Source organism: Cebus imitator, unplaced genomic scaffold, assembly GCF_001604975.1.
Source record: "Cebus imitator isolate Cc_AM_T3 unplaced genomic scaffold, Cebus_imitator-1.0 Scaffold165, whole genome shotgun sequence".
In the NCBI taxonomy this organism is placed as follows: domain Eukaryota; kingdom Metazoa; phylum Chordata; class Mammalia; order Primates; family Cebidae; genus Cebus; species Cebus imitator.
Genome location: NW_016107480.1, coordinates 3,548,130 through 3,565,051, shown reverse-complemented (window position 1 = coordinate 3,565,051; position 16,922 = coordinate 3,548,130). Strand labels below are relative to the sequence as shown.

Here is a 16,922-nt window from a genome sequence, read left to right as displayed (position 1 = left end):
AAAAAAAAAAAAAAAAAAAACCATATCCTACAGTGTTGTCCTAATCTATGTGAAATAATAAAATATTAAATGACAAATTAAATGACATATTACATAATAGTTTACGTGTGGAAAATGAAATAAAGTATATTAAAAAGAGATTGGCTTAAGACTTGGCACAGCACACAGATTCCAGCACTGATAGTGGCATCACCAAGTTCTCATGCTAGGCGCTCTGCCCTAGGAGACACAAGCCATGTTCCTCTCCACTTGGCTCAGGTAGCACAAACTGATGCCCATGTCCTCTACCCAACACCGTGGCTTGGGAAGGAAACACAGGTGGTATCCCCAAAACTCTCTAGACAAATGCTGTATAACAGTCCAGAGATGGGTTAGTTTCAGCCAGGCACGGTGACTCATGCTTGTAATCACAGCACTTTGGGAAGCCGAGGCAGGCAAACCACCTGAGGTCAGGAGTTCGAGACCAGCCTGGCCAACATGGTGAAACCCTGTCTCTACTAAAATTATAGAAATTAGCTGGGCATGGTGCTGGGTGCCTGTAATCCCAGCTACTTGAGAGGCTGAGGCAGGAGAATTGCTTTAACTGGGGAGGAAGAGGTTGTAGTGAGCCAAGACCATGCCACTGCACTTCACTCTGGGCAACAGAGTAAGAGGGAGGGAGAGAGGGAGGGAGGAAAGGAGGGAGTGAGGGAGGGAGGGAGGGAAGGGGTTAGTTTCATACAGCAGCAAATAGTAATCTTTCCCTCCTCCTCTCAGCCATGTAATGGAACTCTTATCCGTGAAGTAAAGAGGGGAACAATTGACACAGAATCATGACATCATGGTACTGAACAGAACTTGTGTTCAAACTGCTGCAAACCCAGCCTTTTGCAGGTGGGAAATCTGACACACGGAGAAGCTGCACGACCTGTCCAAACTCACACTGCTAGGAGGACCTTGATTTCCTGACTCCAGTCCAGAGCTCTTTCCACAAACAGGAAACAATGCTGAGATTTTTAAAAATTTTACATTGAGTTCATCCAAGGGGAATTGTGAAACAATCTCGACTTCTACAATATTGGTAACCAGAAGGGCAAACCAAGAGAAGCATCTTTTGCTGGCATCCCTCCTTCTTGGTCTGACGGCAGAGCCCCTGCTACCATAATACTGCTGTGGTGGCGTAGTCAGACCCTGTCTGTAAACCACGTGCCTCTGCCACGGCCAGACTACTCCATTCCTGGACACTGGAACAGAACACCGTGAACCTGAACACAGTGAACCTAGGCCCGAAATGAAACAAGCGTGTGTATAAAGTTCCTGACACTCTGAAAAATGGACCACACCCCATCAGCATCACACAAGTATGGAAAGAATGGACAAATTACAATCTGTAAGGAAGTCGAAAATGTGCTGTACAGTGGCACCAAAATTATTATTCATCATTTACTACTTAATTGCCCTCAAAATCAATTTCTGGAAAAGCCAAGCATTTTCATCCGCTAGTTAAAAAATAAAAGGTTTTATAATCATTTTGTCATCATGTGAAACATTTCCAAAACCCATTCTTTCCAAATTAGAAAAATAAATTTCCTATTTCCTTTCTGGAAGAGAAGTGACACTATCCCCTTCAAGCAGGACAATGAGAAGAGAGACGGTTAGAATGCAAATTTTCAGAGCTCCTTTGGATACTATGTTGAATGAATATAAAATGTAAAAGCATGAAAAAATATTCTCCCTGGGAAACCAAAAATTTGTTATAAGTAACTACAAGATCATACAGTGAAAAGTTAAATATCAACATTTTTAAGAAGGAAAACTATTGTACTAACAGTGATTAATCAAAAAGCTTTCTGGAGCTGAAATAACACGCCTACTTTTCAGAGAGGCCGTCAGCATCCATAAAAGGACAAATATCTTGGGGCCAGGCGTGGTGGCTCATGCCTGTAATCCCAGCACTTTGGGAGTCCAAGACAGGCAGATCACGAGGTCAGGAGGTCAAGACCATCCTGGCTGACACTGTGAAACCCCAACACTATTAAAACTGTAAAAAAGGGCCAGGCACTGTGGCTCACGTCTGTAATCCCAGCACTTTGGGAGGCCGAGGCGGGTGGATCACGAGGTCAAGAGATCGAGACCATCCTGGTCAGCATGGTGAAACCCCATCTCTACTAAAAATACAAAAAATTAGCTGGACATGGTGGCGTGTGCCTGTAATCCCAGTTACTCAGGAGGTTGAGGCAGGAGAATTGCCTGAACCCAGGAGGCGGAGGTTGCAGTGAGCTGAGATCGCGCCATTGCACTCCAGCCTGGGTAACAAGAGCGAAACTCTGTCTCAAAAAAAAAAAAAAAAAAAAAACTGTAAAAAATTAGCCGGGCATAGTGGCATGCACCTGTAGTCCCAACTACTCAGGAGGCTGAGGCAGGAGAATCCCTTGAACCCAGGAGGTGGAGATTGTAGTGAGCCAAGATTGTGCCACTGCACTCCAGCCTGGGTGAGAGAGGAAGACTGACTCAGAAAGAAAAAAAAAAAAAAGGCAGAGAGGGGGGCAAATATCTTTTAAAAGTAATTCAGTCATTCATTCCATAAATATTTACTGAGTTCTGACTTGTGCCAGGTATTGTTTCTGGCTTGGAAGATATAACAGTGAACAAGAGAGAGAAAAATCTCTGTTTTCATAGAACTTACACTGCAGTGTTCCTGAAAGGCAACGTGAATCCTGAGTTTTCAGAAAGACCATGTGAAACAGAGACCATGCAAAACAGACACCCAGGCATCTCAGCTGATTATCTAAGCATGCTGCCACCAAGGTAGACTTAAACTACTTCCGTACTTTGAAATCAAAACATCATAGTAAAAATATTTCTTAACAGTTTTATTGTATATATAGAAAGTATACAATTTAGATTTGAGATATATAGATACCCAGCAAACTATCACCAGATTCAAGAGACTGGAGCTATCCATTACCCCCGAGAAGTTTCCTCATGCCTCTGTGTGAATCCTTCCACAGCTCCCTGCATCATCCCAGTTAACTTGCGAGCTTTTGTCACTATAGATTAGTTTGCATTCTCTAAAGTAGAATTTGTGCAGCTTCCTTCACCGAGCATGTTTGTTCTGAGACTCAACCACGTCACTGTGTATCCCGATCTGGCACTGTTTTTATTGTGTTGAACACCTGAGGTGCTTCCAGTTTCGGGTCGTCACAAATACAGCAGGCGAGCTCTGACACAGTCTCTTTCACCTGAGGCCCAATTTGCATCGATCTTTTTCATAAAGCCTTCTCTGAAGATGCCAGCCTTTGGGGCTCCCCATCCCTCCTGATATTCTAAATAAACTAAGATATACCACTTGCAGAAAATGGGGAAGGTACATCTTTATACTGGAAATATATTTCAAAGATCACAAAAAAATCTCACCTTCCATTGTTCATCCCCTGTATCTTACCTGTGAATATTGGATGCACTTGCAGTGGCCATGATGGCATAGCACAGTAACACGAGCACAAAAAGATGCACAGAGTACCTTTAAGACATAACAGGTGGGGGAGGAAGGAATACATTTTATATCAACATACCTACTGGTTGCCCAAACTGTGAGTCTATCACTACCCCCACCAAAAACACAAATGATCAATGATCAGTGACTCATGTTTATGTAAGAGAAAATAAACCAAGTATTTTCTGCTATGTAACTAAGATGCTGTATCTTACAATGACACAAGGAAGTCATAACACAGTTTGTCAACCGCAGGGCTAATTATGTCAGGAATCCGTAAGTGGAATGCTTACACTTTTTTCACATATGCAACTGACAGTACAGAGAGATGAGTTCTTTCTTTAAGACTTTATTTTTTAAGCTGGGCTTCTCCAGATACCAAGACTTCTACCTGGTGGATGATTTAAAATACTCATCCTTTCTTAGGTATTTGTTGAAGGATAAGGAGCAGTATTCTAGTATAGTACCCTGAACAGACTCACAGAATTCTTGAAGGTGTACTTCTAAAAATGCTGGTCTCTAAAACTTCTCCCCGAACACCTGTTAGGGTATTTGCCCAGCTTACTAATAAAGGAAAGTATAATTTACTAGCTTTCTCTGTTAAAGAATGATTCACATTCCCTAAAATCAGCAACGAAACCCATTGTTCTACTCTGGTGAAAATGCAGGACTCACACCAACGTCTCTAGCAGTGATGCAAGAAATACACCAACATCTAGGATAGTTAGGAAAGGTTTCTTTTGGGAAAATTTAACCATACAGCATCCTATTTGCATGACTGAGAGGGATCTATAGAAGCACAGTTTTAAGAAAAGGGCTGGTCATTGTGGCTCATGCCTATAATCCCAGCACTCTGGGAGGCCGAGGAGGGCAGATCATGAGGTCAAGAGTTTGAGACCAGCCTGACCAACATGGTGAAACCCCATCTCTACTAAAAATACAAAAATTAGCCAGGCTTAGTGGTGTGTGCCTGTAGTCCCAGCTACTCAGGAGGCTGAGACAGGAGAATCGCTTAAACCCGGGAGGCAGAGGTTGCAGTGAGCAGAGATGGCACCACTGCACTCCAGCCTGGGTGACAGAGTGAGACTCCATCTCAAAATAAAAAAGAAAAAGAAAAAGAGAAAATGAACTCTACTGACTTCCAATTCCAATGGATGGTCAGTTTGTTGGCTCTTACAGTAAGTGGAGATTCCAGGTTCTTAGAGTAAAGGAAGATTCCTGCAATGACTTCATTATCTTACTATAAGGTATTTAAAATATAACAGTTTACAATACATATTTTATAATACCATCTATTTCTTGCTTTAGGCACAATATTCTCAATAGGTAGACCACTGAGGTTTTTCTAAAGAAATTTGGTGTCTACCTTGCATCACTAGACAGGCTTGGCTTTGGACGTTGAATGCAGAGCTCTGTCACTCTTTCAGATCTTCCGTGTCACCTGGAATTTGAGGAATGCTCTTGTTCCTCAACGTTGCCACAAAACATCCAAATGACCAATATTAGGCTGCATGAGGCTCGTACTCACCAGCCGAAACAGAAGATGACAAAATAGATGCCAAAAATGGTGGCAACCACGTGCCGGACATCAGAGCTGGTTTTACCAGGACGTAAATAGATGCGAAACCAGAAAGCAGCAAACAAAGCAACGAGCTGGCATGCCACGAAATTCACCTATGGTGGGGGCGGGGAGAGAAAATAAAAATCGTGATTGTTTCACCTATGTGTGAATTTGCTCGTTTTTTTTTTTTTTTTTTTTTTTTTTTTTTTTTTTTTTTTTTTTTTTTTTTTTTTTTTTTTTTTTTTTTTTTTTTACAGATTTTCACATCAAGATGCTTCTCAGGCTTGGATTTGTTCTTTCTCCCCAGTAGATTGTTTGGAGGAGGAAATGAATATAAACAGAACAAGATAACTACACCCTTGTGTGGTATAAAAAGTGGCAAACTCAACAGTTTCTTCTCTAACCTTTAAGACTAGCCAAGGTTGATTCCCCACCCACAAAAAGGGGGTTTTTCATGGAAACAGCCTAAGCTAACTGTGAACTCTGTTTACTGGGTCTCTTTTCTCACTCCCAGTAGGACTCTATTCTTTTAGAGATGCAAAGTTTAACAGAAGAGCTCCCTTATTTGGTACCTAGGAAATCAAACTGTTCTCCAAAGGGATCACCAGTTGTTTTCTGACTCTAAGAATGACTCACATTCCCTAAGACAGGTACTAAACCCATCGTTCTGCTCTAGCAAAATCCAGAACTTCCATCAATGTCTCATTCTAAATTGGCATCCAATAAACAAGAGCGTTCCTCAAATTCCAGGTGACACTGAAGATCTAAAAGAGTGACAGAGCTCTGCATTCAACGTCCAAAGCCAAGCCTGTCTAGTGATGCAAGGTAGATACCAAATTTCCTTAGAAAAACCTCAGTGGTCTACTTCTTGAGAATATTGTGCCTAAAACATTTGAAAATGTCCTGAAATCTATAGAAAAGGTCAGCTGATTCTAAAAAACAAAAAACAAACATGTACCTTTGCAGTTTAAATTTACCCACAGACATGTACCTTTGCAGTTTAAATTTACCCAAATCAAATTCTAAATACATTAAGTGATTTAACCATTCATTTAAACCAGAAAGGTAACTTAGACTCAGACGTAGGAGTGGAGGGAGCAGACAGAAGCTTAATTTGTGCTCATTTTGCTTACCCAATAAAAAACAACAATACTTTAGATCCTTTATAACTCATAGAAAATGTTGTTTTAAAAAAAATTCTTGTTTTTGTTTTGTTTTGAGACAGTCTCACTGTCATCCAGGCTGGAGTGCGGGGTGTGATCTCCATTCACTGCAACCTCCACCTCCTGGGTTCAAGCAATTTTTCTGCCTCAGCCTCCTGAGTAGCTGGGACTACAGGTGTGTGCCACTGCACATGGCTCTTTTTTTTTTTTTTTTTAATTTCTAATAGAGATAGGGTTTCACCATGTTGGGCAGGCTGGTCTCGAACTCCTGACGTCAGGTGATCCACCCACCTTGGCCTCCCAAAGTGCTGGGATTACAGGTGTGAGCCATCACACCCAGCACTTGTTTTGGTTTTTTAAAAGTTGACTATAGGCCAGGTGCAGTGGCTCACACCTGTAATCCCAGCACTTTGGGAGGCCAAGGCGGGCAGATCACCTGAGGTCAGGAGTTCGAGACCAGCCTGGCCAACATGGGGCAACCCTGTCTCTACTAAAAATACAAAAAGTAACCAGGCTTGGTGGTGGGCGCCTATAATCCAAGCTACTCAGGAGGCTGAGGCAGGAGAATCACTTGAAGCTGGGAGGCAGAGGTTGCAGTGAGCCGAGATTGTGCCACTGCACTCCAGCCTGGGCAACAAAATGAGACTTCATTTCAAAAAACAAAAATTAGTAATAATAAAATAAAACATAAATAAATAATAAAATAATAGTTGACCATATTGAGTTTCCAAAAACCTGTTCTCACCACTGCCCATCTTCACTTTCTACCTTGAAAGACAAAGAAGTGACTTGCAAACCTATCCTGCAGGATTGGTCATAACTTTTCATCTAGGCTGAATGAACAGCCAACGAAAACACACGCAAATTATATACAGAAAAAAGATCACCTTAGTAAGGTTCAAAATGTAAAGGAATTGGCAACTGGAAAGTCCAAAAGTTATTATCATAGGTGACAGATGACTTATAACAGCTTATTTTTTCATATGTAGTAGAGATGGGATTTCACCATGTTAGACTGGCTGCTTGCAAACTTCTGACCTCAGGTGATCTACCCACCTTGGCCTCACAAAGTGCTGGGATTACAGGCATGCACCACCACGCCCAGTCCACAATTTTTTTTAAAAAGGTCCAGGCAGGAATGTGATATGAATTTCTTTGTGTTGGTTGGCTCTTATCTACACTGGTGGATGGTGGAGAATATAACCATCTCTGCAGCCAAGAGCAGGTGGCTCCCATCACAATTCATATAGGCACAGAGTTCAATTTTTTCTTTTCCTCTATAAAGGGTCAACAGAATCAGAGGCCTGATGCAGATTGTGCACAGAATAAATGCATTAGCTGGTAACTACTGCTGAGCTGTTAAGAACTTGCTTCTCCAGCCTCCTTCCTGCTTGCCTTCTACCATCCCCTTTTCCACCCAGCATTCAGACAGCAGCCTAAGTCTTCTGTGCCCTTTCTTCTACAGGGAGAGGCAATCCGGCCCACTACAAATAATCAATCTCTGGGTTGACAGCTCCTAAGCCACATTCTTTGGTTTATTTTGATGTGTATGGGATTTTTTGTTTTGTTTTTTTGAGACAGGATCTCGCTGTCACCCAGGCTGGAGTGCAGTGGTGTGATCTAGGCTCACTGCAGCCTCAACCTCCCAGGCTCAACCCATCCTACCACCTAAGCCTCCGGAATAGCTGGGACTACAGGCATGCACCACCATGCCCAGCTAGTTTTTTTATTTTTATTTTTTTTAGTTTTGTAGAGACAGATTTCACCATGTTGCCCAGGCTGGCCTTGAACTCCTGGGCTCAAGCAATCTGCCCACCTTGGCCTCCCAGTGTGCTGAGATTACAGGCATGAGCCACCACACCTGGCCTCTAAGTCGAGTTTTATAAACCTGAAGTAGAGACAAATCTGAAATTCCAGAAATTGGGGGAAAATCTTTTTTTCTTTTTAATTCCAAAAGTTTGTTTTCCTGAATCAAAAGCAAAGCTGAAGAAGTGAACACAAAGACTTTCTACCGTAATTATGGAGGGAAGGAAAGCTCTGGATGATGGAAGGGCTACTTTTCTCCACAAAAGGGGATAGCAAGCTTGGTCAACAGGCTGGAGGAGGATGTCTCCAGTTTCAGTGGGAACAGAACGCGCCCTTAGATAACATGTGTGAAGACTCACGTGACATAGGAGCACAAAGGCGCTAAAACCATAGAAACTGATGGGCTCCCTCAAGAAGTCTGGGACAATGGAGGGATCCCAGTGGAAGAGACAGTTGTCTGGCTCCTCAGAGTGCAGCCAAGGGAAGTGGCCAGCACTGCAGGAAAGTGCTGCTTCTGAGAGGCTGAGTGGCTGTCGAGGCGCACAGGCCTGGCGCACAGACCTCATAGTTCCCTCCCAGGCTCTGGGAACAGCAGAGGGGCAGGATGACAACTGGCAGACCTGAGAGGGTCTTGAAGTTGGACGGAGGAGACCATCAAGTGTGAACCAGCCACTTGTAGCCATGGAAGTCGCTGCAGGGAGCAGCAGATACAGCAACAAGAGGCCAACACCAGGACCACAAGGACAAGCTCCACTGGAGCAGAGGCCAGCAAGGCCCCAGTGGCAGGACCGGCTGCCCTCACCAAGGCCAGGAAGGACTGTCAACTCCTCAGGGCTTCGATCCTCCCCAGGTGAAGGGATCCACAAGCCTTCAATATAACCAGCCCTACACTGGAATGGGTTGCCTAAAACTGCCCATGTAGCATGAAAGCCACATTAAGTTTATCAGAGAGAAACTTAAAAGTTACTGTTGGCATACTTGTCTGTGGCTGTACATTTCAAACCCACTATTACTGCCCCATGGGAAATATGCACAAAAATTTTGTATGAAAAATATTCATTTCAGTGTGATTTCAAGTAGCAAAAAGAAGGAGGAATGTAAAAGTTCAACAATTAGTAAAGACGCTGGTTAGCACATGAAGCAAATAAAGGATATGCCCTGCATCGCTGTCCTTTTTTGACGTGACATGGTAGTGTTTGCTATAAGCCGTAACTTCTGACTGATTCTTCGAAATTCATTCATTGGGTACTACAAAGGTAATGCTGAAAAAATATTGAGGCATTACTGCAAGACAACATGATGTAAAAGCAACCTAAATAGAGGAAAACAGAAGGATGGTAATCAATGGTAAAGCCATTCAATAGAAAACGATGCCATCATTAAAAACAGGCATTATAGGCTGGGCACAATGGCTCATGCCTACAATCCCAGTACTCTGGGGGGCTGAGACGAGAGGATTGCTTGAGACCAGGAGTTTGAGAACAGCCTGAACCACACAGCAAGAACCCCATCCCTACAAAAAAACAAAAAATTAGCTGGGCGTGATGGTGAGCACCTGTAATCCTAGTTACTCAGGAAGCAGGAGGATTGCTTGAGCCTGCAGTTCAAGGTTATAGAGAGCTATGATCACACCACTGCACTCCAGCCTTGATAACAGAGCGAGACCTTGTTTCTTTAATTTAAAAAATGAGCAACCTTTAAAGTACCTGTCATAAAATGAAAAACATCTGACGTAACTAATGAATAAGAGAATATAAAATTACATGTATATTTATGACTATGTAAAAAAGAGGTAGCATACAGAAAATGGCAAAAATAACACGTAAAATGGAATACAACTGACGTCAGGATGGCAGGAATCTAGGCAAATTTTTTGTAAATTATTTTCGTAATTTGGAAAGGTAAAATTACATGTAGAATTGCTTACAGATTCCCTGCACAACATACTCACACTTACATACACACAATTGTGATACTCTAAGAAACTCATAATGCTTACAACTGGTATCCCCAAAAAATCCTTATTTAATTCCATTACTCTATCCTCAGTGTTGCAATTATTAGCACCCCCAACTCAAGTTTAGGGAGAAGTTGGGCATACATGGAGGACTTTACATTGTAAAAAAAACAAAAAACAAAAAACAAAAAAAAAACTCATCTTAAAGAAAAAAAACACACTTTTCATAGACAGCAAAAGAAACAAGGTGTGACAGTTAACAGTAACAAAAGTAACAGTCAAGAGTAACAACGTGGATGGCTAAAGAAAACTAAAATATGTGCTGGGTATGGTGGCTCATGTCTGTAATCCTAGCACTCCGGGAGGCGGAGGCAGGTGGATCACCCGAGGTCAGGAGTTTTAGCCAGCTTGGCCAACATGGTGAAACCCGGTCTCTGCTAAAAACACAAAAATTAGCCAGGCATGGTGGGACATGCCTGTAATCCCAGCTACTCGAAAGGACGAGGCAGGAGAATCACTGGAACCCGGCAGGCAGAGGTTGCAACGAGCTGCGATCGCATCACTACACTCCAGCCTGGGAGACAGAGCAAGACTCAGCCTCAAAAAAAAAAAAAAAAAAAAAAAAAAAAAAAAAAAAAAAAAAAAAAAAAAAAAAAAGAAAGAAAGAAAGTGAAAATATGTGCCATGATTACTGGCCTAAAAACAACCACATTAACCAACAGAATAAGACAGAGACCACAAATGAGCCCACACTTCTGTGCCCACTGACTTTTGACAAAGGTACAAAGAATGCACAATGTGAAGAGGATGGTCTCTTCAATAAATTGTGTCAGGAAAGCTGTATAACCACATACAGAAGAACGAAAATGGACTTTTATCTCATCCCTTACACAAGAATCGACTGAAATCCAAGACCTGAAAGTATACAACAGCTAGAAGAAAACATAGGGGAAAACTACATGACACTGGCCTGGCCAGTGATCCCTCAGATTTAACCCCAAAAGCACAGGCAACAAAAGCAAAAACAGGCAAATGAAAGTGCCCCAAACTAAGAAGCTTCTGTGCAACAAAGGAAAAAATCAACAGAGGAAAGAGACAACCCACAGATTGGGAGGAAAGATTTGCAAATCATCAGGGGCTCATATTCGAAATACACAAAGAACTCCAACTGCTTAGTAACAAGAAAATAAATAATTCTAATTACCAGTGGGCAAAAGATCTCAATAGACCTTTCTCAAAAGATGACATACAAATGGCCAGCAGATATGTGAAGGAATGCTCAACATTTCTAATCATCAGAGACATATAAACTAAAACCACGATGAGACGTCACCTCATATGTGTTAGAATGGTGATTATCCAAAAGATAACAAGTGCTTGCAGAGCTTGTGGAGGAAAGGAAATCCACACTGTCAGCAGAAATGCCAATCAGTATAGCCATTATGGAAAAGAGTATGGAAGTTCCTCAAAAAACTAAAACTAGAATTGCCATATGATCCAGCAATCACGCTTTTGGGTATACGCCCAAAGAAACTGAAATCAGTATGTTGAAGAAATATCTGCACTCCGCGCTCACTCCAAGGCTATAGCCAGATATGGAAGCAACCTCAGTGCCATCAAGGGATGAATGGATTTTTTTAATGCAGTCTAGATGCACAATGGAATACTATTCAGCCTTTAAAACGCAGGAAGTTGTCATTTGCAACAACATGAATACACCTAGAAGATACTGTGTTAACCGCATATTCTTACTCATAAGTGGGTGTTGAACAATGAGAACATATGGACGCAGGGAGGGGAACATCACACAGTAGGGCCTGTCGGGGGGTGAGGGGCTACGGGAGGGATCGCAGGGGGTGGGAGGATAGGGAGGGATAGCATTAGGAGAAATACCTAATGTAGATGACGGGGTGATGGATGCAGCAAACCACTATGGCACGTGTATACCCATGTAACAAACCTGCATGCTCTGCACATGTACCCCAGAATTTAAAGTATAATTAAAAAAATAAAATAATAAAAAGGGAGATATTGTGTTCTTCCTTTCAGGCACAGAGAGATAAATATATGTGGAATCTAAAAGGTCAAAAAAGGAGAGAGTTTAACAGTGGTTATGAGAGGCTGGGGGTGGGAGGAGGTAGAGGAAAAAAGGGGAGACACTGATCAATGGGAACAAAGTTACTGTTTGAGGTGATAGGTTATGTTAATTAGCCTGATTTCATCATTTTGCAATATACACATGTATCAAAACATCACATTGTACCCTATAAATATATACATTATCTGTCAATTAAAAGTAAAATAAAACTTATGAAACATATTTATCATGATGTTCCTTAATAAACCCTTCACGTTTAAAAGGAACATGCACAAAGTTCACTTTTCTACTGATCCACTCCCTCCAAAGCAGCAAACAAAGTGGCACGCTCGTTCATGACATCCAGCAATGTGCTCTCAACAATTAAAGCACTGTGTGGGCCTTTATGCATGAAGGGACAGTAGAGCCCAGCTATTTTGATGAGATTCTTACAAACAAGCAAGACTGACATAACTCGGATTCAGCAAAAGCTCAATTTCCACAGCTCTTGCAAGATTTCAAAGTCACGGCAAGGAAACAAAACACATGTCCAAGTGCTTGACTTCTTATTTCATCAAACTGTGCTGCAACTTTCAAACGCAAGCCTTAAATCCACTCTAATCTGCTGCTAGAAGGACATTATTTGGGGATTTCTGTTCCATGGCCTTCAGGCTCTTCCAAAAAAACAACACACTTTGCCAGGAGTTAAAAACATTGCCTTTCTCCTAACCAAGAGACGTAAACAGGCTATTTTTAACAAATAGCAAATATTAACGGTCCAAAAGTATTTCCCCTACTGCAGTGGTTTACCAGTGACTCCCCAGTGAGCAGCAGGCAACTGTCCAGGCCTGGAATGTCCAGTATACCCAACTAAAAAGTTTCTGTACAACAAAGGAAAAAATTAACAGAGTGAAGAGACAACCCACACATTGAGAGAAAATATTTGCAAATCACAGGGGCTAATATTCAAAATATGCAAAGAACTCCAACTGCTTAATAACAAGAAAATAAACACTCGGCAACACTGCCTTATATGCTCCAAGGCAAAACCAATCTAGTTAAACAATTCCTTATTTAATGCCAAGCCATTCCTCCACCACGTACTCTTTTGCATTGCCTCCTCCAAATAAAAGTAGCTGGGAAAGAGTACTAAAAATGCTATTCCTTCCTGTACCATAGAACAAAATGGGGCTGTAGGATACTCTTGAGTTACTTTACACTTTCAAAGGGATCCTTTGTTACACGTTCATCCCAACACTCCTCAGAATGTTAGTAGGAAGTATGTTAAAATCTCTAAAGAGCCTTCTTCTTCCAAGTTTGTGGATAAGCAAATATTATTTAAGATTGATAATTGGCTAGGCGTTGTGACTCACACCTGTAATCCCAGCACTTTGGGAGGCCAAGGCAGGCAGGTCAGGAGGTCAGGGGAGTGAGACCAATTCGGCCAACATGGTGAAACCCCATCTCTACTAAAAATACAAAAATTAGCTGGGTGTGGTGGTGCGTTCCTGCTACCCAGCTACTCAGGAGGCTGAGGCAGGAGAATCACTTGAATCAGGGAGTGGAAGGTTGCAGTGAGCCGAGATCACACCACTACACTCCAGCCTGGTGACAGAACAAAACTCCATCTCAAAAAAAAAAAAGAAAAAGGAAAAAAAGATTGATAACCAATATATAAAATTTTAGCCCAAAAAACAAACAAAAATAAACATCGAACTCAAGGGTCCCCAATCGCCCGGCCACAGACCAATACTGTTCCACAGCCTGTTAGGAACTGGGCCACACAGAAGTTGAGTGTAGGTGGCCCAGAGAAGCTTTATCTGTATTTACAGCCACTCCCCATCACCTGCGTTACCACCTGAACTCCACCTCCTGTCAGATAGGCAGCGGCATTAGATTCTCACAGGAGCGTAAGCCCTGTGGTGACCCGCACATGCCAGAGATGTAGGCTGCACACACCTTATGAGAATCTAATGCCTGATGATGTCACCGTCTCCCATGAACCCCAGATGGGACCATCTAGTTACAGGAAAACAAACTCGGGGTTCCCTCTGATTCTACATTACGGTGAGTTGTATAATGATTTCATTATATATTACAAAGTAATAACAGAAATAAAGTGTGCAGTAAATGTAATGAGCTTGAATGATTCTGAAACCATCCCCATCCCCGCTCCATGGAAAAACTGTCTTTCACGAAACCAGTCTCTGGTGCCAGAAAGGTTGGGGACCGCTGCTCTAATTGATAGTCTGTCAATCATAACAATAAATGCCATCTATGCAGTGCCTACCATGTGTTGGGCACGGTGATAACCCTTCCGTAAATGACCCCACTGAAGCCTTACCACACCTTAGAAAGTGGTTCACTAGCACTTTACACAGGAGGAAAATGAATAAAAGGTTAAGCGCATCGCGCAAGTCACCAAGTCAGGCAGTAGTAGAGCCAGGGTTTCAAACGCAGGCTGAGTTCCCTCATGGTATATCCCCCTGCTTCACTTGAAATCCCAGCATTCTCCCCAGAAATAACAGCGCTCAGGGAGAATGCGGTAGCAGCCTGTATTAATTTTCTAGGGCTGCCATGACAAAGTATCAAAAACTGGAGGGTTGGTGTGGGGCAACTTAAACAACAGAAATGTATCTTCTCACAGTTCAGGAGGCTGGAATCTGAGATCAAGGGTGTCAGCAGGCTTTCTTTCTCTTCTTTTTTCTTTTCTTTTTTCAAGACAGAATTTCAGTCTTGTCACCCAAGCTAGACTGTAATGGCACGATCTCGGCTCACTGCAACCTCTGCCACCCAGGTTCAAGCAGTCCTCCTGCCTCAGCCTCCTGACTAGCTGAAATTACAGGCACCCACCACCATGCCCAGCTAATTTTTGTATTTTTAGTAGAGATGGGGTTTCATCATGTTGGCCAGGCTGGTCTTCAACTCCCAATCTTAGGTGATCTGCTCACCTCGGCCTCCGAAAGTGCTGGGATTAGAGGTATGAGCCACCGCACCTGGCCCGCAGGGATAGTTCCTTCTGAGACCTCTGTCCTTGGCTCCAGATGCCCGTCTTCTCGCTGTGTCTTCCCTGTGTGTGTGTGTCTGTGTCCTAATCTCTTCTTACAAGGATGCCAGTCATGTTGGATTAGGACCCACTGTAATGACTTTAACTACTGAGTTATTAGTAATAATTTAATGGCTGCTTTGAAAGCTCTGTGTCAAATGCAGCCACATTCTGATGCAATCTGGGTTTTCGATTTCAACATTTAAATAATTGGGGAACACATCTGGCCCACAACACTGACCAATAAAAATCCTCTACTCAAACCCATACAATGAAACGGACTTCATTTTCTTTGCACCTACAGCCAGGAAGCAGTTAAGACTCAGAGCAAAGGCTGTGTGGGATGCTGGGTGCCTCGTAGTCTCCTATCTGCCTGGAGGTGCTTCAGCCACTACAAACAGCACCAGAGAGGGTTCTCCCAGCTCCTGTGTGTGTCAGAAGCTCGTTAACCCATAATGGGTACAATGGGCTTACACATGTTGAGAAAGTTCATTATCCTCTGACCTGTTTTAAACATACAAATTTTAAAGCAATAATAATCAGTATTTATTAAACACATATTATGTGCGGGGGGTCTCCACAAATGTTGGCTGTTACTTTGCATGCTTCACATCTGCTACTGCATTTAATCTTGACAACTCTCAATGTGCTACTGAGAACACTCACACAAAGTCAATGGCCCCGAGACACTCAGCTGTAGGAAGCTCCATTAACAAAACTGAGGTTCCTAGGCTGCATGCAGTTGCCTCCCAAGATCTCATTCCTGTTCAGGGGAAAATTTGAATTAAACCGATATGGCTGAAAGTCCTTTCCAACAACTGTTGTTTGAGGCACATGTCAACTCTGTCTACAGTTTGTACTGTCATGAACCAAGCTTCCTTCCACCGGTTCAGGACATCCTCCAGGCCCCCTAGAATGGGATAATCCCTCTTTTAATGCTCAGAGAAAGAGTCCTTATACACTTGGTTAGAGTTTAAATTATACAGGAAGACTTTTGGCTTACCTTATTCTACAAATATCATGTCACATGCATTAGTTATGATTTAGAATGAAAACCCTTTGAATACTTACTCCAAGGACTGAAAGGTGGAAAATGATTGTGCTGTCTCTTTAGGCTTCAAGGCAAGAAAAAAGCCCCAAAGTATGTAGGTAATATCTACTTATTTCAGCCCGCCTCCCATCCCATAAATCAAATCCTTATAATCCTTGGCCCAGCAGGCAGGCAAGACTATACAGAACGCAGGACCATTTAGGAGTCCTGAAAAACCCTGTCCACAAGCATGCTGTCACCCGCTCCTCCAGAAATAAAACATTCCCATTAGAGTTAATTCCACTGTTAACCAGTTAAAAATGTTAATGTTATTAATACTTCATTGTTAATAATATCAATAATGGCCAGCATTCATGTGCCGACTACCTCCCAGGAACAGTTTTCACTCCTTCTACCTGTAAAAGTCCTTTTATCTTGACAACTCTTGATGTGCTTTGAGACTTCCATTTTACAGATATGGAAATTCAGTCATGGAGAGGTTAGAAAATTTACCCAAAATCACAGGCTGGGAGCGGTAGCTCATGCCTGTTAATTCCAGCACTTTGGGAAGCCAAGGCAGGTGCATCACCTGAGGTTGGGGGTTTGGACCGGCCTGACCAACATGGAGAAACTCCATCTCTACTAAAAATATAAAAAATTGGCCAGGCGTGGTGACACATGCCTGTAATCCCAGCTACTTGGGAGGCCGAGGCAGGAGAATCACTTGAAACCGGGAGGCAGCAGTTGTGGTGAGCTGAGATCATGCCACTGCACTCCAGCCTGGGCAATAAGAGCAAAACATCTAAA

At 42.5% G+C, this 16,922-nt stretch overlaps 1 protein-coding gene across 2 annotated transcripts in view; it reads right to left on the bottom strand.

The window, feature by feature from the left end:
* The window catches only part of MBOAT1 (membrane bound O-acyltransferase domain containing 1), a 106,101-nt gene that overhangs the window by 49,118 nt on the left and 40,061 nt on the right, over positions 1–16,922 (bottom strand). For both annotated transcript variants that reach the window (XM_017544090.2, XM_017544091.2), the window contains exons 2-3: positions 5,004–5,149; positions 3,425–3,502 (exon numbers count right to left, since the gene is read on the bottom strand). In XM_017544090.2, coding sequence (XP_017399579.1) covers positions 3,425–3,502; positions 5,004–5,149 — 224 coding nt within the window. The remainder of the gene's footprint in view (positions 1–3,424; positions 3,503–5,003; positions 5,150–16,922) is intronic.